The sequence below is a fragment of the Dromiciops gliroides genome, chromosome 2 (assembly GCF_019393635.1).
Source record: "Dromiciops gliroides isolate mDroGli1 chromosome 2, mDroGli1.pri, whole genome shotgun sequence".
In the NCBI taxonomy this organism is placed as follows: domain Eukaryota; kingdom Metazoa; phylum Chordata; class Mammalia; order Microbiotheria; family Microbiotheriidae; genus Dromiciops; species Dromiciops gliroides.
In genome coordinates, this window is record NC_057862.1 from 52,266,328 (window position 1) to 52,286,386 (window position 20,059).

The following is a 20,059-nucleotide window of genomic DNA, read 5'->3' on the forward strand; positions in this document are numbered from 1 at the left end:
AGATTCTACAATCCAAACTAGGTCATCCCCCAATATTATAGAAGATCAAACTATTCCAAAAAGCTAGTACAAACAGGTCAACACTGTGAATCCACGAAGGCCAAGATGTGCTTTGGATCAATAATTCATTTTTTTTATACCAAGTCTAACCACGTAAGGGGGAAAACCCAATTAGATTTAACCATTATTATTAAGAACCTACTAGGTGCAAAGGAACCATTCTAAGCCGAGCAATGAGGATACCAAGACAAAAAAGAATGTAACCCAGGCCTTCAAGGAGCTTACATTCAACTTTTAAAAGAATGAGGCGAAAGGAAGCTGCTAAATCAACTGAGATTGGTGGGGGTTTGGAGAAAAGGAAGCCCAGGCACCAGTTTTCATTTTGCTACAGTGACAATTCAGACACTCCATCCCACCCAGGGCGTTATTCTGCGTCTTCTCTAGGCCCGAGAGGCATCAACACCCCAACAACACCGACCAGCCAAGCTCTCCGTCCCCAAAGGGAGGTGAGGAGGGTCAGTTTCAGAGGGAACAGAACCAGCGCTTTCCATTCCCCCATTCACGGGACTGGTTGGGGGGAGGGGCGGGATGGGCAGGCCCCGAGCCTCCCCTCCCCCTCCTCTCCTCAGGGTGACAGCTCTGCCCTAAAAAACGACCCCCGAGTCTGAGGCTCAGGAGAGGCCTGCGGAAGAGCAGAAGCCCTGAGGCGGTGCAGGAAGCCACCACCACAGCAGTCAAAGGCACAAAGGGAGGAAAGTAGGTATGGGAAGGAAAATTGAGAAGAGAACACCTACAGCGACCCAGCGCTGCCCCAGAACAGCCAGCAAGGGCCTGGAAAGAGGGCGTTCCACCCTACGGGGGACGTGCGCGCCCTCGCCTCGCGCTGAGGACGGGCGCGAGCACGTCGCCCCGCCTTGAGCTCCCGGGGCGCGGGCGGTACCCTACGTCGCTCTCGTCACTGCCGCCCGCACGGCCCCCGGGGGGAGGGGTCGGAACAGCGAGCGCCGGAGCGGCCGAAAGGCCAGTAGCTGAGGTAAGTGACCTGGCTATTGCAGGCGTGCTCGGGAGCTTGAGCGAGGAGGGACGGTGGGAAAGGGCGAGAAGAGACGGGGATTCCGAAAGCTCCAGCCGTCACGATGGAAACGAGGGAGAAGTAAAAGGGCACTGGGTTGAGAGGAGGAAGCCAGTCCAAGCGGCGGGCGTGCTGATGGAATTCTTTTTCAGGCCGCGCTGCTCCCACTGCGCATGCGGAATCGAGCCTTCTCTTTCACTCCCAACCACCCCCCTCCCGTAGTTTGCGCGTGCGCAATGTGATTCCTCTTTCGTGCCCTAGGAGAGACAAGGGCTAGAATATACTTGAGTTTGACTTGGCTTGGCTTGGCTTAGATCGGCGTGGCGTGGCGTGGCGTGGCGTGGCTTGGCACCGACGTAAATTCCAGCCCCTAAGGAGGACCTTGTAGCTAGAATTTCAACCCCCTACCCCGTCACCATCCCCACCCGCAAAGTACTATCTGCTCTGCCCCTGGTGCTTCATTCGCTTGTCAAAGAGGAGGTTTAAATTAGAAAGATTGGGGAGAAACACATACATTGCACAGTAGTTCCTAGAAATGCATTCTTAATTACTGAACGATACCTTTGGCCCTGAGGTGGAAACGGGCTGATACCCCCACTTGGGTGGTCTTTGTCCGTTAAAGTCAGAGTGATTTAAGTACTTTAAAAGGACATCACTTTATGAGCTCCTTTAAGAGTAGGTCCCTGGGGCAGCTAGGTGGCGCAGTGGATAGAGCACCGGCCCTGGAGTCAGGAGGACCTGAGTTCAAATCCAGCCTCAGACACTTAACACTTACTAGCTGTGTGACCCTGGGCAAGTCACTTAACCCCAATTGCCTCACTAAAAAAAAAAAAAAAAGAGTAGGTCCCTTCAGGATGAGCAGTCAGATTTCAGAGAAACCTGGAAGGACTTACATGAACTGATGCTGAGTGAGATGAGCAGAACCAGGAGAACACTGTACACAGTATCAACAACATTGTGTGTTGATCCACTGTGATAGACTTGACTCTTCTCAGCAATATAATGGTCCAAGATAATTCCAAAGGACTCATGATGGAAAATGCACTCCAAATCCAGAAAAAAGAACTGTGGCATCTAGATGCAGATTGAACCATACTATTACTATTTCTATTTCTTTTTTGAGGTTTTTCATGCTCTAATTCACAGCATGACTAATGCAGAAATGTGTTTAATGTGATTGTACATATCTAACCTATATCACATTGCTTGCTGTCTTGGGGAGGGGGGAGGGAGAAAAATTTGGAACTAGAAATCTTATGAAAACAAATGTTGAAGATTATCTCTACATGTAACTAGAAAATAATTAAATACTTTTATGATTTAAAAAATAAATAAATAATAAATGCAGAAAAAAAGAGTAGGTTCTTTCGGGGTTGCAGTTTGTGACCCCGAGTCTTATTCAGAGGTCAGAGCCCTAAGATATTTCTCCAGTGTCTCTCTAACAAATATATCCTTTATTCTTTATTGCCATGGCAGCAGCCCTAGTACAGGCCGTCCATCATTATTAGTCCTGCAAAAAAAGGGGGAAGCCCTAACCAGTCTTTCCCCTTCCCCCTTCTGTTGTCTCCCTCCCTTGTTCATCCTGCAGACATCTGGCATTAAACACACTAAACTTGTCACTCCTCTGCTCACAACTCTTCAGTGGTTATCCATTGTATCCATGAAAGTTCAGGCTCCCTAATAGGACACTACTTTGTCTTTTTTTCCTCTTACTGCCTCCCTATCCGGTTCACATTTCCCCCACCTCCCTACCATAGGTCTTGTTCTTTGCTTGTTCAGCAAATAAATACAACTAAACACTGCTTAGGCTTGGGGTTTACAAAAAACAAAACAGTCCCTGCCCTGGAGGAGTTTATGGTCTACTGGGAGAGAGAAGGAATGTGACATTTACACCAACAAAGAAAGAAGAAAATTTCCAGAGGGAAAGAGAACTAGCAACTGAAAGGGTAATGAAAGGCCTTCAGTGTTGCTTACCTGCTGCCTACAAATACACCATCTGTCTCACTTAATCCATTCATCTCTATATCCCTAATCCCATGCCTCTAGAAGGCTGTTCTGTAATTGATGCCTTCATGATCTGTAGCTTGACGTTTTATCTCATTCAAGTGAAACAACTCTCTCCAAAGTTATCAATAATCTCTCTCTTTTTTTTTAAGTGAGGCAGTTGGGGTTAAGTGACTTGCCTAGGGTCACACAGCTAGTAAGTATTAAGTGTCTGAGGTCAGATTTGAACTCAGGTCCTCCTGACTCCAGGGCTGGTGCTCTATCCACTGAACCACCTAGCCCACTTCCTTTTGCTCTAATTCTAATTTGCTCTCTTAACTGCCCACTTCCAGCCCTGTACTCAATCCTCATTTGCCCTTTTTACCTCTCTGCAGCCTTTGGTGATATTGCTCATCCTCTTCTCCTTGATATTCTCTTCTCTAGGTTTTTCTGATGCTGCCTTCTCCTGGTTCTCCTACCTCTATGACCACTCCTCAGTCTCCTGTACTGAATTTTCATCCTGTTCACACCTGGTAGCCTTGCTTATCCCCAAGGCTCTGTCCTGGGCCCTCCTCTCTTCTCTCTATACTTCTCAGGTATTAACCTCATGACCAGCTGATGATTCCCAAATCTATTTATCCAGTCCATCTTTTAGACATCTTATGTCCAAAACTGAATTTGCTAACTTTCTCCCCAAGCCCTTCCCCTCTTCCTAAGTTTCCTGTTACTGTCAAGAACACCACCATCCTAGTCACTCAGGCTCATAGCTTAGGAGGCTCCATCCTGGACTCCTCACTATCTCTCACCTCTCATGTCCAATGTGTTTCCAAGGTCTGTTATTTCACCTTTGCAGCATCTCTCAAATATGCCCCTTTCTCTCTTCTGATATAGCCATCACTCTAGTGTAGTTCCTCATCACCTGGTACCTGAATTATTGTAATAGCTACTGATGGATCTGCTTGCCACCAGCTTTCCCCCACTTCGATACATCCTCTATTCAGCCACCTAAGTGATTTATTCTTTTTTTTTTTTTTTTTTTTTGCAGGCAATGGGGGTTAAGTGACTTGCCCAGGGTCACACAGCTAGTAAGTGTCAAGTGTCTGAGGCCGGATTTGAACTCAGGTACTCCTGAATCCAGGGCCAGTGCTTTAACCACTGCGCCATCTAGCTGCCCCCACCTAAGTGATTTAACTAAAGCATAGGTCCAACCATGTCACTCCCCCCAACCCAATAAACTGCATTGGCTCCCTATTGCCTCTGAGACCAAATACTAAGTCCTCTGGCATTTAAAACCCTCTATAACTTACTCTGCCCCACCCCCACTTACACACAGTTTTCTTAACACTTTATACACCACCAACAACATATAACTTCCATACAGTGACACTGGACTCCTAGCTGTTCAGTGAACAAGATATTCCAATTTCCTGACTCCATATAATTTCTCTGGCTGTCCCCATTTGTGTAATACTCTCCTTCTACATCTCTGCTTCCTGACTTCCTTCAAATCTAAATTAAAATGCCATTTTCCAGAGGAAGCCTTTCCTAATCCATCCTATTTCTAGTGCCTTCCCTCCTTGAATTATTTCCTATTTATCCTGTACGTAGCTTGTTTGTATGAATTTGTTGCTTGTTGTCTTCCCCTTTAGATTGGGAGTGTCTCAAGGGCAGGAACAATCTTTTGCCTTTCTTTGTATCTCCAGACTGTAGCTCTGTGCCTGGCTTATAGTAAGTACTTAATAAATGCTTGTTGCTGACTTGTAATCAGTGGACACTAAGCTGTGCTCCAAAGGAAGCTAAAAGTTCTGAGAGACTGGATGGAGAGGGCATGCATATAGGAGACCAATTGTACAAAGGCTTAGAAGCAGGAAATATGGGACATATCTACTGGGAGATAACAGTAGACTAGTTTGATTGTTGAATTCCTATCCATTCTTCAAAACCCTACTCAATTTTTGCCTTTGCATAATCATTATATCTCTTGACCTCTTCACTAGGCATTTAATAATACTGACTACTGTCTTTGGGATTTTTGACACTCTTTATCCTCCTACCTGACCAGAGGTCATTTTCCTTTGCTGAGTCATCATCCATATCTTGCTCCTAGCTGTGAGTATACCCTAAGGCTCTTTCCCAGGATTCTTCCTTTTCTTTCCCTGTACTTTCTTACTTGATCACCTTATCAGAAAACTATCAGATTCCTATATCTAGCCTTAGTCTCACTCCAGAACACCAGTCCAGCACCACCAATTGCCTGATGAACATTTAATTAGGTCTATTTTTGATTTTGCTTTGTCTGAGATCATGATTGCTACTCCTGCCTTTTTTGCTTCAACTGAAGTATAAGAGATTCTGCTCCAGCCTTTTACTTTAACTCTCTGTGTGTCTTTTTGTTTCAAGTGTATCTCTTGTAAACATATTTCTGGATTCTGGTTTCTAATTCATTCTGCTATCTGCTTCTATTTTATGGGTGAGCTCATCCCATTCACATTTACAGTTAGGATTACTATGTATTTCTATCCTATTTTCTTCTGTTTATCCTTTTCTCTTTTTATTCTGTCCCACCCTTTTATTATTGCCTTCCTCCTTTTATCCCCTTCCCCTCCTATTTCCCTATTGAATAAGATAGATTTCTATACCCAATTGAGCATGTATATATCCTTCTTTGAACCAATTCTGATCAGTGTTGCCTGCCACCACTACTATAAAAGCTCTTCCTTACAATCCTCTTTTATGTGAGAAAAATTTCCCTATTCTGTTTTCCCTTTTCCCAATGGATCCCCTCTTTCTTACCCCTTCATTTTTTTGGGGAAATCATGCCCACAAAATTGTCTCATATCCATGTCCTCTGTCTATGTTAACTCCTTTTAACTGCCCTAATAATGACAAAGTTCTTCAGAGTTACATGTATCATCTTCCCATATAGGAATGTAACCACTTTAACCTTATTGAGTCCCTTTAATGTTTACCTTTGGGGGGGCGGGGCAATGAGGGTTAAATGACTTGCCCAAGGTCACACAGCTAGTAAGTGTCAAGTGTCTGAGGCTAAATTTGAACTCAGGTCCTCCTGAATCCAGGGCCGGTGCTCTATCCACTGTGCCACCTAGCTGCCCCTTTTATGCTTCTTTTGAGTCTTGTGTTTGAATATCAGAGTTTTTATTGAGCTCTGGACTTTTCATCAGGAATCCTTGAAAGTGCTCTATTTGATTAAATGTCTGTTTTTCCTCAAAGATTATACCCCAGTTTTGCTGGATAGGTGGTTCTTGGTTGAAATCCTAGCTCCTTTGCCTTCTGGAATATCATATTCCAATCCCACTACTCCTTTAACATGGAAGCTACTAAATCTTCCTGTGTGAACCTGCAATATTTGAATTGTTTCTTTCTGGCTTCTTGCAATATTTTCTCCTTGATATGGGAGCTCTGAGATTTAGGATCTCTTTCACATGGTGATCAGTGGGTTCATTCAATTTGTTTTACCCTCTGGTTCTAGAATATCAGGGCAGTTTTCCTTGATAATTTCCTGAAATATGATGTTTAGGCTCTTCATTTGATTGTGACTTTCAGGTAATCCAATCAATTCTTCTTAAATAATCTCTCCTCAATCTCTTTTCCAAGTCAGTTGTTTTTCCAATGAGATATTTCACACTTTCTTTTAATTTTTCATTCTTTTGACTTTGTTTTATTGTATCTTGATGTCTCACGGAGTCATTAGCTTTTACTTCTACAATTCTAGTTTTTAAGGAATTCTATTTTCTTCAGTTAACTTTTGTATTTCTTTTTGGGCAATTCTGCTTTTGGGTTTGGGTTTGGGTTTTGGGTTTTTGTTTTTTTGTTTTTTGTTTTTTTTTTAGTGAGGCATTTGGGGTTAAGTGACTTGCCCAGGGTCACACAGCTAGTAAGTGTTAAGTGTCTAAGGCTGGATTTGGTCCTCCTGACTCCAGGGCCGGTGCTCTATCCACTGCGCCACCTACCTGCCCCAACAATTCTGCTTTTTAAGGAGTTCTTTTCAGTGAATTTGTATCTCCTTTTCCATTTGTGGACTATTCTACTTTTTCTTCAGTGAATTTATATGCTGCTTTTGCCATTGGGTCAATTCTGCTTTTTAAAGGTGTTATTTTCTTCAGTATTTTTTTGTGCTTCTTTTACCAGTTTATTAGTTCTCTTTTCATCATCACTATCATTTCTTTTCACAGTTTTTCCTCCACCACTCTTATCTTTCTTTAACTCTTCCAGGACAGGGGCAGCTAGGTGGCACAGTGGATAAAGCACCGGCCCTGGGTTCAGGAGGACCTGAGTTCAAATCCATCCTCAGACACTTGACACTTACTAGCTATGTGACCCTGGGCAAGTCACTTAACCTTCATTGCCCCGCCCAAAAAACAACAATGGGGGGAGGGAGAGAGAGACCCCCACCCTCTTCCAGGAATTCTTTATTGTCTTAGGTCCAATTAGCATTTTTCTTTGAGGCTTTGGTTGTAGCTGTTTTCACATTGTTGTTTTCTTAGCTTGTGTGTTGGTCTTTCCTGCCACTACAGAAGTTTGGTTTGTTTGTTTGTTTTTCTGGTCAAGTTGTTGTTCACTTTGTTTTTCTGACTTTGAATTTCATGTTAAAGTTGGGCTCTATTCACCTAAGGGTGGAGAAGCACTATCCTAAGCTCCTCTCTGCCATGAAACTGTGACCAAAAATTTCTGGGCAATAATGGGCAAACTTCTTGTTGAAGGTAGTATTTTAGTGGAGACTTGAAGGAAACCAGGAGGATGAGGCATAAAGGAAATGTTCATTCCTAAGCATGGAAGGGACAGCAAGTGAAAATTTATGAGATTGTCTTTTGTGAGGAATATTAAGGAAACCAAAGTCACTGCATCACTGGGTGTGGAGAGGGAAATTAAGTGTAAGAAGACTAGAAAGGGAGGAAGGAGCCAAACTATGAAGGGCTTTGAAGGGCTTCAAAAAGAGCTTTGTAGTTTACTGAATAGGGGAGTGACATGGTCAGACCTGTGCCTTAGGAAGATCTGTTGGACCCCAAAGAGGGATCACGAAGAACCAGACACAACTGAAATGACTAAACAACAAAGAAGGGCAGTAGGAAAGCAGGCACATTAATAAATGCACTGTTGCTGCAGCTAGGAATTGGTCTGGCTGTTCTGGGAAGCAATTTCAGTATTATGCTCAAAAGCTATTAAACTTCATTTGAGCACTACTAACTCTATACTCCCAAAGAGATCAAAGAAAGAGGAAAAGGATAGGACCCGTATATACAAAAGTATTAATAGCATCTTTTTTTTTTTCTGTGAAAAAAACTTGAAGATTTAGGGGGAGGGACATCAATTGGGGAAAAATAAGGTCTCTGATTTCTCCCAAAGCAGGATGGAGGGGTATGGTTCTCCTATTTCACTTATTATCCAAGCTAACATCAAGACTCACTTGGGAGATTTAGGCTTGATCCATTGAGGCTCTTTGTTAGACATTATGGCATTCAAAAAATATTGTAAAGCCTTCTTTTGATCCAGTAACTTTTTACTGACTCCGCTTTTGTGCATTGTAGCTAAGATTTTTGCTATAAATTGTATACATCATCATACTTATCATGTTCACCATTCATTATTATTTTAATCATCCTACTTATTATTACCATCAGCATCACAGAGAAGGCAGCAATGGTGGTGTAGGAAGAGAAGAGATATACAATGAAAAGACCTGGGTTCTACTTAACTTCTGTTTTGGCATTTCATTTCTACCTTCTGAGCCTCAGTTCCACACCTACCTCATCTTCCCCACTACTTGTAAAACAAGAAGGTTAGACTAAATGACCAGAGCCTTTTGGTAATACAGTGGATAGAGCAGCAAGCCTGGAGTCAGGAAGACCTGAATTCAAATCCTAGCTTAGACACTTACCAGCTGTATGACCCTGGACAAGTCACTTAACCTCTGTTTCAGTTTCAACTGTAAGTTAGACATAATAATTGTACCTACTTTGCTGGGTTGTGTTAGAATCAAATGAGATAGTTGGTGAAAAAACATACACACGTTCAGCACAGTGCCTGGCACTATGCACACAGAAGGGACTATATAAATGTTTATTTCCTTCCCTTTTTAATGTCATTTCCAATTCTAAAACCTATAATCCTATCAATTTCTCCCTATGGGTGATTATCATCAACTCAGTGGGAAGTAAGAAGGGTTTTTGATGTTGGACATAGTAAGATTGGGGTTTTTTTTTAAATAATAAACATTTTATTTACAATTTTGGGTTCCAATTTTTTTCCCTCCCTCCCCTACCCTGTCCCTGAGGCAGTAAGCAATCAGATATAGGTTATACATGTACAATTATGTAAAGCATTCATAGTAAGATTGTTAATTTCATTCATTGAAACACACTTTTAATGGTCTCTCAGCTCTACTAGTTTCTATACTGCCCCCTAGCCTATAGACCTGTAACCTATTTCAGTATCACTTGCACATATAAACCAGAAACCAAACTCCTTGTTTTGAACAGCCTATAAATAATTCTCATCAGAGAAGTGAGGAAGCAGAATGGTGTTTCAGAAGTGGGTTTTGTTTTGTGTTGGGTTTTTTTTCCTCATGTGGAAAACCAGACATAGAGAATCCTTTTCAGAAAACAGATAAGCTTCAATGGGGACCTTTTCTCCAGAGACATTTAGGTTTAATGTAATTCAGTTCCAGGCAGCAAACATTAAAATACCAACTATATGCAAGACACTATCTAAACAAGTCTAGCAAAAATGTATTTTTTAAAAAAGATTTGCCAGTTGTGAGTAGTTGGTTTGTTCAGTACAAATTTTTCTGTTTTCATTGGAGCCTTTGTTTTTCTGGCACTTGAATCCAACATGAATGTTAAACATTTACAAGGCTATTACATTGATTGGTTTTAGTTATCTTTTAATGAGGAGGAGTATTTTTAGCTTGGGACGCCACCAGGTGATGACTTTGAGTACTACACTCGCTTTAAATCTACAGTATGCAAAGTTCTAAAAATGAAAAGGCTAATAATTTGTATTTCTCACTGATTATCTCACCCCAGGAATGGAAGCCATTGTTCACCTTAGGAGGCTGGAGACTTACTTGGAAATACTTTTTTGTTCTTGGTTTTGTCGTGGAATGAAAAATGTGTATCCAGGACAGATTGTTCTTTCTGGAATACTTGCATTCTCAATGACATCATTTGGTTTCTTCTCCAGTCACATTGTTACATCAGCATTGCCTGCCTTGGCACCTGGGTCATAACCTATGGATTGTTCACACCTTCTTTCCTGAGCTTAGTTTTAACAGATCAATAATGATGTTGTTTAGAAGGTGTGAAATGGGGGGGGGGTTAGTGGGGGTTTGTGGGGGTTTGTTGTTTTTGTTATTTTTAAGAAAGCCAACTACCAGCAAATTTATTTTCTCTTCCAAACTAGAGTCAGGATTTTACCTAGGACATAAGAAAAGGGGAGGGTGTGAGAAAAGATCTGGCGGTTGCCTAGAACAGAGTTCAGTCTTCTCTGGTTCTGTGTTCCATAAATTTACCAACTGCTGTTTTGTGTCTTTGTTTGTTTTTGGTTTTGTTTTTGTTTTTTCCTTTCTCTCTCATTGACTAGAAAGAAAATGGCTGCCTCTTCATCTTCCTCCTCAGCTGGAGGGGTCAGTGGAAGTTCTGTAACTGGATCTGGCTTTAGTGTCTCAGACCTTGCCCCACCACGGAAAGCCCTTTTCACCTACCCCAAAGGAGCTGGAGAAATGTTAGAAGGTGATCATACTCTGCTTGTTGCTGAATAATTGGACTCAAATCTGTAATTAATATTATCAAAATAGTAAAGGATATATTAAAAGGGATGTAGACAAAAGTATGCCAGCCTCAGAACAAAATAGGCTCTTTTTCAAGTTCCCTTTTTTGTCCCTAACATCCAGGCAACATCTGTCCCAAAGCATGAAAACTCTGACCTCTAGTTAGCAGGTTGTATTTTTTATTTTTAGCTTACCAAACTAAAGGAAAGTAAACTTCATTACCTAGGTAGTTTCTGGGAGCTGAAAATAATCTTAATGTAGACTTAACTATGTATATATAAGCAATCTTAAAATAGACTAAATGTAAAGATGGCATTACTAACCCCACTGCCAGGGTATGTGCTTTGAGTTTTTCCAGTGGTAGAGATGGATTTACATTGAACCATCCTCACTCTCTCATTCAGACCTCCTTGTGACCAACAACAGACATTTGCAAAACAGCTGGCCAAGGTTAGGGATGCAGTCTGTGGCCATGGAAAAGAGCAAAGGTAACTGGACATATGGGGAAACCAACCCTGGATCTCGGCCTCTAGCATTGTGCCGTAACAACTGAGCTAATCTTTTGGGGGTATGGGAGCCCTTCTGATCACCACTAACCTCTTTCTTGTATATGGGTGATTGGCCCTTTATCTCTGTTTCTACTGTCACGGGTACATGTAGGCCTCTCAGCAGATCCTTGGAAAGATTAGGGTGTATGAGAGGCAGGCATTGTGGTCTGTAAAAAGAGGGCTGGACTTGGAGTCAGAAGACCTCACTTCCCATTCTCATTCTGCTACTTGATAGCTGTGTAGCTAGTCACTTTACCTTTCTTGAGTTGAATCCTCCCCATCTGTAAAATGGGGATAATTGTATTGGCCCCAGCTACATCATAAAGTTGGTTTGAGAAAAGTTCTTTTATAAACGTTAAAGCAAAACATAAATAAATAGGAGGGTTTATTATTTGGTGTAAAGTTGTGCCCCACCCCTAAAAAAAGCAATCCATCATTCTTTTGGCTATTACAGCCTTCAGTATCCACATTTATAAATTTATCTGGAAATTTCTCTTTGCTTATACACGTGAGAAAAGTGAAATCTGCCGCTTGAGGAATCTGCTTGTGGAATCAGTGCTTTTAACCTGGGGAAGCAGAAAGGTAATTTGTGAAAGAAAAATGCAGGAGGGTTATCTGTGAAGCCCATGAAGACTGCTAGACTTGGTTCGTATTGTTAATGATAGTGGATAACTTAGCAGTTCAGTCAAGTGAACAAACATTTGTTAAGCTCCTACTGTGTGCCAGGCACTGCTAAGTTCTTAGGATACAAAGAACGGCAAAACAGGGAGACAACATGCAAAGAACCACATACAAACAAGGCCCGCAGAAGAATTAGGAGGATTGGGGGAAGCTGCTTTTTAGAAGGTGGTGGTTTAGCTGGAGACAAAGATGAGCAAGGAGAAGAGTCTGGGCATAAGGGGTCGCCAGTGAAAATGCCCGGGATGAGGAGATGGAGAATTCTCGCTTGTACAAGAACTGGCAACATGGCTGGTTCTAAGAGTGTGGAGGGGAGTGAGTAAGCCCAGAAGGGTGAGGAAGAGCCGGCTTAGGAAGGTCTCTAAACGTCAGAGGGTTTTATATTTGTTCTTGGAGTGTAATTAGTAACAGTTCTAATGTGGCTTATAGAAATCTGGAACTAGAAGGAGTTCTTTGTAGCAGGATGCATGTGTTAGCACCATTGACCCTGTAGGCAACTTGTAGCGAGTGTTCTGTTTGTTAAGCACAATACCCCATATGGCAGTATGAGTTATAGGGAATGGAGGAATTTGGCCTTAAAGCAAATTAAAATTTTAATTGCTTAGTACTCCACATAGGCAGAAGATGCTTCATTTAGATTTAGAAATAAGTAAGTCAAATTGGCAACATTTCATTCTAGCCACAGAAGGGGGAAAAAACCTCTGCTTTTAACATAGTATTTTCACATCCATGAGATCATCAGCATCATTTTTCAGTGTATACCAGATTGCCCTCAAATATTAACATGAGGAAAGAAAGCCCTCTGAATTGAGTCTAAATGTTAATGCTTTTCTAAGTTACGGTTTCATCAGTTCCTTTCCCAGCCCATTACAGTTTATGGACAGGTGTGGTTGTTTTCTAGTATAAACTTGTGAGTCTCAAAATTTAAGTAAACTAACTCCAGTAAGTTTCCATTCACAGCACGTCACTAATTCATTTTCTTGGTTGTAAAACTTCACCAAAATCTGGGGAAATGTTACCGAACCTTTCAGAGAGCAAACTGTTAGAAATAATCAGAGGATGGTTGCTCCCTAACTATTTTTGCCAATTTGAGAACCTTAAGTCTCAAATGTTAGAGGAATTATGAGAAAATATGCACATTAATGCACTCTTGGTGGAGCTGTGAATTTGTCCAGCCCTTCTGGAAAGGAGTTTGGAGCTGTGCCCAAAAAGTGACTGAACGGTGCATACCCTTTGACCCTGTAATACCACTACTAGACCAATACCCCCAAAGACATCAGAGAAACCTAAAATGGACTTACATGTACAAAAGTGTTCTTAGCTGCTCTTTCTTTGTAGTGACAAAGAACTGGAAACTCAGGGAGTGCCCATCATCAGGGGAATGACTAAACAATTATGACATATAAATGTCATGGAATGCTATTGTGTTGTAAAAAAATGATGATAGGGACAATTTCAGAGAAACAGGAAGATTTTTATGAACTAATGGCAGAGTAAGTGAAATGATCAGAAACAGAAGAACAATTTACACAATAACAACTTGTAAAGACTAACAACTTTGAAAGACTTAAAAACCGACACCAAAGGACTCATGATGAAACTTGCTACCCACCTCCTGACAGGTGATAGACTCAGAGTAGAGTGAGACATTTTCTGGACATGGGCAATGTGGGAATTTGTTTTGCTTAACTCTCCTTTTGTTACAAGAGTTTTATTTTTCTCTTTTTCAGTGATGATAGAGGGAGGACAATTAAAAACAAACTGAGATAATTAGAATGAAGATAGCACCTATAAATAGGGGCTGATAAGGACACTCACTTTGTAAGAATCTCTTCTCTTGTTTCTTTCATTTAGCTTTTTTTTTTTTTTTTTTAGTGAGGCAGTTGGGGTTAAGTGACTTGCCCAGGGTCACACAGCTAGTTAAGCATTAAGTGTCTGAGACCGGATTTGAACTCAGGTACTCCTGACTCCAGGGCCGGTGCTCTATCCACTGCGCCATCTAGCTGCCCCTCGTTTAGCTTTTTTAATAATTAAGTAAAATTATTAGTCTTCATAAAGTCATCCATGGATTTTTTCTTTTTTTGCTTTAATGTCATAGAACACATGAATGAGATTTGTCTGCCTCTTGAATAAAAGTGATCATGGGCTGATGTTAGAAGTATAGGTTGGAGGGGGGCAGCTAGGTGACGCAGTGGATAAATCACCGGCCCTGGATTCAGGAGTACATCAGTTCAAATCCGGCCTCAGGCACTTGACACTTGCTAGCTGTGTGACCCTGGGCAAGTCACTTAACCCCCATTGCCCCACAAAACAAAAAAAAAGAGAGAAGTATAGGTTGGGGCAACTAGGTGGCACAGTGGATAGAGCACCGGCCCTGGATTCAGGAGGACCTGAGTTCAAATGCAGCCTCAGACACTTGACACTTACTATCTTTGTGACCCTGGGCAAATCACTTAACGCTCATTAACCCCCCACAAAAGTAACAATAATAATACTAATCAATTTAATTTAATTTTTAAAAAGAGGTATAGGTTAAAATCCCAACAGAGCCATACAGTAGATGGTTAGACATTAGGAGGAGCCTTGGGAATCTTCTCATACAGCACCCTTATTTTGAAGATGAGCAAACAGGCCCGGGGTTGGGGGGGTGGGCAGCACAGGTGGCAGGTTGGGCAGTATTATTTCATCAAGCTCAGCTAGTGACTTAGTGGTAGAGTAAGGACTAGAATGCAGAAATCTTGATTGCACATTCAGTGTGCCTTCTCAGGTTCTGCTGGAGTCTTTTTAACCTTCCATGAGATAAACCAAATATCTTGCAGTTTATCCTGTAAGAAAACTTCCTGGTGAAGCCCCACATAAAATGTACAGAAGTGGGCTCTCCAGTGCCCTAAGCTTTCATTCTTCCTTGCCCTTTTATATAGTTAGTATAGAGCTAGTTAGGTGGTACTTCATAGCCCACAAGAGGCTGCTTTTTCGTAACCCTGTAAAAGCCTTGTATCAAAATGCAAGGTAAATTAAAATTGTTAGTCATTATTTGATTTCCTGTTATCAGATGATACTCCTTTAAATCACTCTATTAGCAATCTGTAAGAATTGGCTGAGGTTGTTAGATTTGGGCAATTGAATTTTTCCCTATTCTATAACCTCTTCTGTTTCCTTAAAAGGAAAGCTAATTTATCTATACTTGGTATGTTATACGGGAATTTGATTGTAGTTTCAAAATTGAAGCCAGAAAATTATAGGCTAGCTCCTCTCTGGAGAAATTCCAGGCCTAAGATTGGTATAAACATTATATATCTAATAGGATGTGGGTAGGTGGTTAATATTCTCAGCAAATCTGTTTGATACATCAGAGTATAAAGGGATAGTAATGATAGAAATAGAATTGGTATGCTGCTTTTTGGAGGATTATTTTAACTTGTAAGTCCATTATCATAAAAGATCAATAAATACTGCAGTGTTTTATCCAAATAGCCTGAGTAATTAAACAAAAAAGAGAGTTGGAGCTGCTGCCCTCTGTCTGGACCTGTTCCTTACAACCCCAGTGTGTTTCTCTATTAACTCAAGTGGAATACTAATATATAGGACCAAGTTCTCCAGTATAGTATCCCTGATTCCCTATGCTTATATATAATTAAATAGTTTAAACAAGGTTATGTGTAGGATAATAAACACTAAATCATCAGTTACACAAAGGAGCTAAAATAGTAAGTTTCAGCATTGGTGTCAAATAATCAATCCATCTGTGGTTTCAAGTATAGTTATTTGCCATCCCACATTTAGCATTTCCATTGAGTTCAACTAGTCAAAAGACTCTAATAGAAGTTTCTGTAACCCCAGCACTTAACACATAGTAGGCTCTTAGTAAATCGTGGTTTATGAGTAGCCTGCACACAGCCAAAAGAATAGAAGATTAATAGTGTCCAAGTCAGTTCAACAGGCACGTGTTGCCTTCTGTGTGCTGGGCACAGTACTAGGTGCTGAGGATGAAATGAAAGAAGGGTTCGATCTCTTGCACAATATGTAGAGAAGAGGTTACTTTTGTTTTGTTTTGGTTTTTTGGTGAGGCAGTGAGGGTTAAGTGACTTGCCCAGGGTCACACAGCTAGTAAATGTCAAGTGTCTAAGGCCAGATTTGAACTCAGGTACTCCTGAATCCAGGACTGGTGCTTTATCCACTGCGCCACCTAGCTGCCCCCCAAGAGAAGAGGTTACTTTTAACCCCTCACTTAATCATTTTCCAAATCAGCAATTCTTTTGCACTCCTTTCATTGTGTAGTCAAGATATATCATGTGCTGGGTTTGATTTATTTTTTGTTACTTTATAAACTTTTTAAATAGGGTAAAAATGATACGGAGAACAGGGTGAATTAGCCCTATCTCTGTCATGTAATACCAGGTTGATGCAATAGCATAAGATTGATCAGTCACTGAGTGAGTACATGACCTGGGGATGCTGTCATGAATGGCCAGCTGTCGAAAGACGTTGGGGACCACCACCTTCACACGGCTTAGAATTTTGCAATAAGACAACTGCAGCAAATGCTTCCTGCTCTCCTGGGGAGGAATGGGATGTCATATACATACAACATTCGGGTTGTATTCTTTGATAGCTCCTGCAAGATAGCAAGTAACACACAATCATACCAGCTTCATAATCGGTTTCCAAGTCCTGTGTCATAGCAAGACCAATTTCTGTGCTGATTTCATGAATGAGTCAGCCACCACATTGTGTGTTGTTTCTTGGGACAGGCATAGTGCTAGCTTCAGAAATTGTACCATACTCTTAATCTCCTTCAGAATTGTCATGTTTTGGTTCATCTGGAAAATCAAGGTCACAGTCTGTGTTTAAAGGATAAAATTACCCAACAATGTGTTGTGGTGATCAGAGGGAAGGATAGTAGTGTCACCTCAGAAATCAACAAGTTGTTTTTTTCAGCTTTATTTTTCTTAGAATGAAAAGGAATTGAACTTAAGCTACCGTACACCTCTGTGCTCTTTGTGTCTCAGTAAGCTTTACAGGGCAATGGGGTAGAGATACCATGGTGGGTCCATTGGTTACTTGAGTGCCCTTTAGAGCAAATCATATACAGAAAAGGTTAAAAGAAAGAATCTGTTCATCTGTGAGAGGAAGCTGTTGACCAGGGCATCAGGGTGGGGTTATTTGCATTTACTTTTTTTAAGAAATGTTTTTAAGACTGACCACAATTGAAAAATATAGACCCTCCAGAAAGAGACATAGAAATTAATTCTGAGATAGAAAAACATGAACAGATCAGCGGCCTTTACTCAGTTTGTCAAGAACTATAAGTCTTGGGGACAGATAAATTGTCTTCTTTTCCTGTTTACAGATGGTTCAGAGAGATTCCTTTGTGAGTCTGTTTTCAGCTATCAAGTGGCATCTACACTTAAACAGGTGAAACATGGTAAGTGCATGACTGTTGCATGCTTCACAGCTCGAGGGCAAATTGGCTGTGTAGGCCACAGAGAGAGAACCCCAAAGGTCAGGGCACTCTGTGATGCAAATCGCCAAAAGCCAAGACTTCTTCAGTTACCGGTCATCAAAGATATTCTGAGGTCTTGATCCGAACATAATGAATGCTCAAAGCTGAAGTTGGAGTAGTCCGGTTTTCTTAGGGCACTGGTGTATTCTGCCTCTGGGGTTTTTTCTGTTCCATTCATTTCCATGTTCTTCCGTCTGTGGAATATCAATTTAATTATAATAATCTTGATTACTGTTTACTAACCCTCCAGTGTAGAAAGCCCGAGATGCTAGTAATTTCAGTCCTGGTCACTTCATTCATGCTACTTTATGTCGTTGGTTATTGCTCTTTATCTGTGTGTCACATTACGCACAGTAAAACAACGTCATTACGATACTTCTTTCCTTCCACCTTCCCAGCACCCCCGTTTCCCCCAAACTGTTTCTCCACAAGTGCATGAGATTTGGAGAGTATCCAGGCTCCTTTTACCTCTGACATTAGGCCTGTAGCATGCAAAGCAGTCTGGGATAGGGAAGGAATTAGAAGGGTTCCTTTTCTCATGAATGGAGTGAGTATAAATGATGACTTTTTGAAGAGAAACCTCATCGTTGTTGATACTCTGGTGTATACAAATCAAATACATTACCATGGGTATTCATTGAGCGTGGGCCAGTTAACTTGGCTCCCTGACCTTCTCAGTCCAAGCTCTAAACATATTAGGACTCCTTGAGATTGAATGGGACTGATGCGTGACAAAACAATAGGCGTTGTACCTTTCTAGGCCTTCTGACTTGTAAACTAATGAAATTGAAAGTGGAGGAAGGACTGATGGTTTTGTTGTCATGAGAGTTGTTTACTGGCAAGCAGCAGTAGTGCAGATTAAAACTTTGTAAAATAGTCAAACCAGCACAAAGCTAAGCCCGACTGAGAATTGTTTATTGATTATATTAATGAGCATCTCTGTGGCTGTTGCGTATTTAGTGTACGATATATTGCCGTACCACATCTTTCTTCTTCGATTCCTTCCAGATCAGCAAGTTGCTCGGATGGAAAAACTGGCTGGCTTGGTAGAAGAGCTAGAGGCAGATGAATGGCGGTACAAGCCCATTGAACAGCTGCTGGGGTTTACCCCCTCCTCGGGCTGACAATGCTGGGATTACCTCTGGAGCACAAGCAAGGGCATAGCTGGGGAGGGTCTTTTCTGCACAGCATCTGGGATCCAGGGATTCAGAGCTGCATATGAAATGGTTTGCTCACATTCACACTTGGTGCCTCTGTAATAAACTACATTCCATGTCAGCTAGAACACCTGTGGGTGAGGGGAAACCACTACAACTTAACTAGGTTATCTGGCTGGGGAGCATTTTTTCTTCCCTAAGAACCCGCTGGAGATTGGGTTTGAGTGAGACGATCAGTTTCAGAGAATTGGAAAGTTTCTATTTGGGGTTTGAGGGATTTTTAGGAAACTTCACTCAGCAAGCAGTGTATGTGCCCACAGTGGTCCATCTACTTGAGAAGAGTCCACCCTGTCTAGTCATTCTGGGCCTAGGACACCCCACCAAGTCATGGTCAGAATAAAGAGGTAGGAAAGATAGCAGTTCCATTTGAAGATGAATGGGATTATAATCAGGACAGATCCAAATGAAGAACAGAAAAAAATATCAGCTGTATTTTCTGTCATCGATACCTCGGCACCGCTGAGTCCAGCTTTGTGACCCGACCTTGCTGACTGCATGCAGAATGCTTGGAAAGGGACTTGCCGTTTTCATGTTGGCACAGTGTAGAAGTGAAACAGCAGGACCCTTTTCAACCCAGAAATCTAGGGCCCTTCTCAGTGCTGGACTCAAGCTGTTCTGTGGCAAAGAAAGCCTTTCAAAGAGCTTCAAATTGGTTTCTTTATCCTTTCAAAGTCTCAGGGATTTGAGAAGGGAGAGGAGGTTAAATTGCATTGTTGTCCATAGGGAAACAAAACCATTTCTCATAAGCAAATGGTGGTGTTTCACTTTGCATCAGATGGATTTGTCTGTGGACAAATGTATGAAGTTTCCTCACCAAAGCCTGAATACATTTCTTCTCCAGTGGTAAGGAAAGCCTGAAAGTGGACAGCTGGTCCTTCTGCTAGCCCTCCTGAGGTCCCAGAGTTGCAAACATCATTATTGGACCATGTGCAAACTTTGCCTTTTAGAAAGCGTCTTTGTTGTTTTGGGTTGAGCTTTTTGTTTTGTTTTTTAGTGACTTAAACTTGACCTACTTAGACCACATTAATAAACAAGTAACTGGAACTGGTTGTCTTGGATTTCACAAGTTCTGAATACTTCACAAACATTACCTGGCACTTGATGTTGACCCTGTTGAGTAAGTGTGGAGCTGAAGATAGTTAGAGACCTGCTCATGGTAATATAGCAGGGTCAGTAGAGGACCTTGGAATCCCACCAAGAGTTGCTAATCTTAACTCAAACCACGGTTGGAGCCATGAAACCAAAGCAGAAAATGCCAGTCCCGAGCTACGG

General features: G+C 41.6%; 2 protein-coding genes across 9 annotated transcripts in view; one reads left to right on the plus strand and one right to left on the minus strand.

Annotated features, from left to right (window-relative positions):
- Window positions 1-928, minus strand: part of ASCC1 (activating signal cointegrator 1 complex subunit 1) — a 129,622-nt gene extending 128,694 nt beyond the window's left edge. The window contains exon 1 of the mRNA XM_043983014.1: window positions 795-928. The gene's annotated coding sequence lies outside the window, so the exon portion shown is untranslated. The remainder of the gene's footprint in view (window positions 1-794) is intronic.
- Window positions 905-19,845, plus strand: ANAPC16 (anaphase promoting complex subunit 16). Of its 8 annotated transcripts, none has more exons than XM_043983007.1 (7): window positions 930-1,033; window positions 3,500-3,651; window positions 4,101-4,177; window positions 10,655-10,803; window positions 11,246-11,329; window positions 17,418-17,492; window positions 18,579-19,845. In XM_043983007.1, exons 4-7 carry the CDS (start codon window positions 10,662-10,664, stop codon window positions 18,692-18,694), a joined length of 417 nt encoding a protein of 138 aa, XP_043838942.1. In that variant the 5' UTR covers window positions 930-1,033; window positions 3,500-3,651; window positions 4,101-4,177; window positions 10,655-10,661; the 3' UTR covers window positions 18,695-19,845. The 8 variants fall into 8 exon arrangements, with proteins under 8 accessions (XP_043838941.1, XP_043838948.1, XP_043838947.1 ...); XM_043983010.1 differs by having other exon boundaries at window positions 4,101-4,140; XM_043983008.1 differs by lacking the exon at window positions 3,500-3,651 and adding an exon at window positions 4,705-4,783 and having other exon boundaries at window positions 956-1,033; window positions 4,101-4,140.
- Window positions 19,846-20,059: the final 214 nt, after the last annotated feature.

Bases quoted from the DNA above. Each gene is read 5' to 3' on its own strand.
- ANAPC16 (XM_043983006.1), top strand. From the start codon at position 10,662: ATGGCTGCCTCTTCATCTTCCTCCTCAGCTGGAGGGGTCAGTGGAAGT. The intron at 10,804-11,245 runs GTGATCATACTC...TCTCTCATTCAG, and splicing joins AGCTGGAGAAATGTTAGAAG to ACCTCCTTGTGACCAACAAC. The intron at 11,330-17,417 runs GTAACTGGACAT...TCCTGTTTACAG, and splicing joins GGCCATGGAAAAGAGCAAAG to ATGGTTCAGAGAGATTCCTT.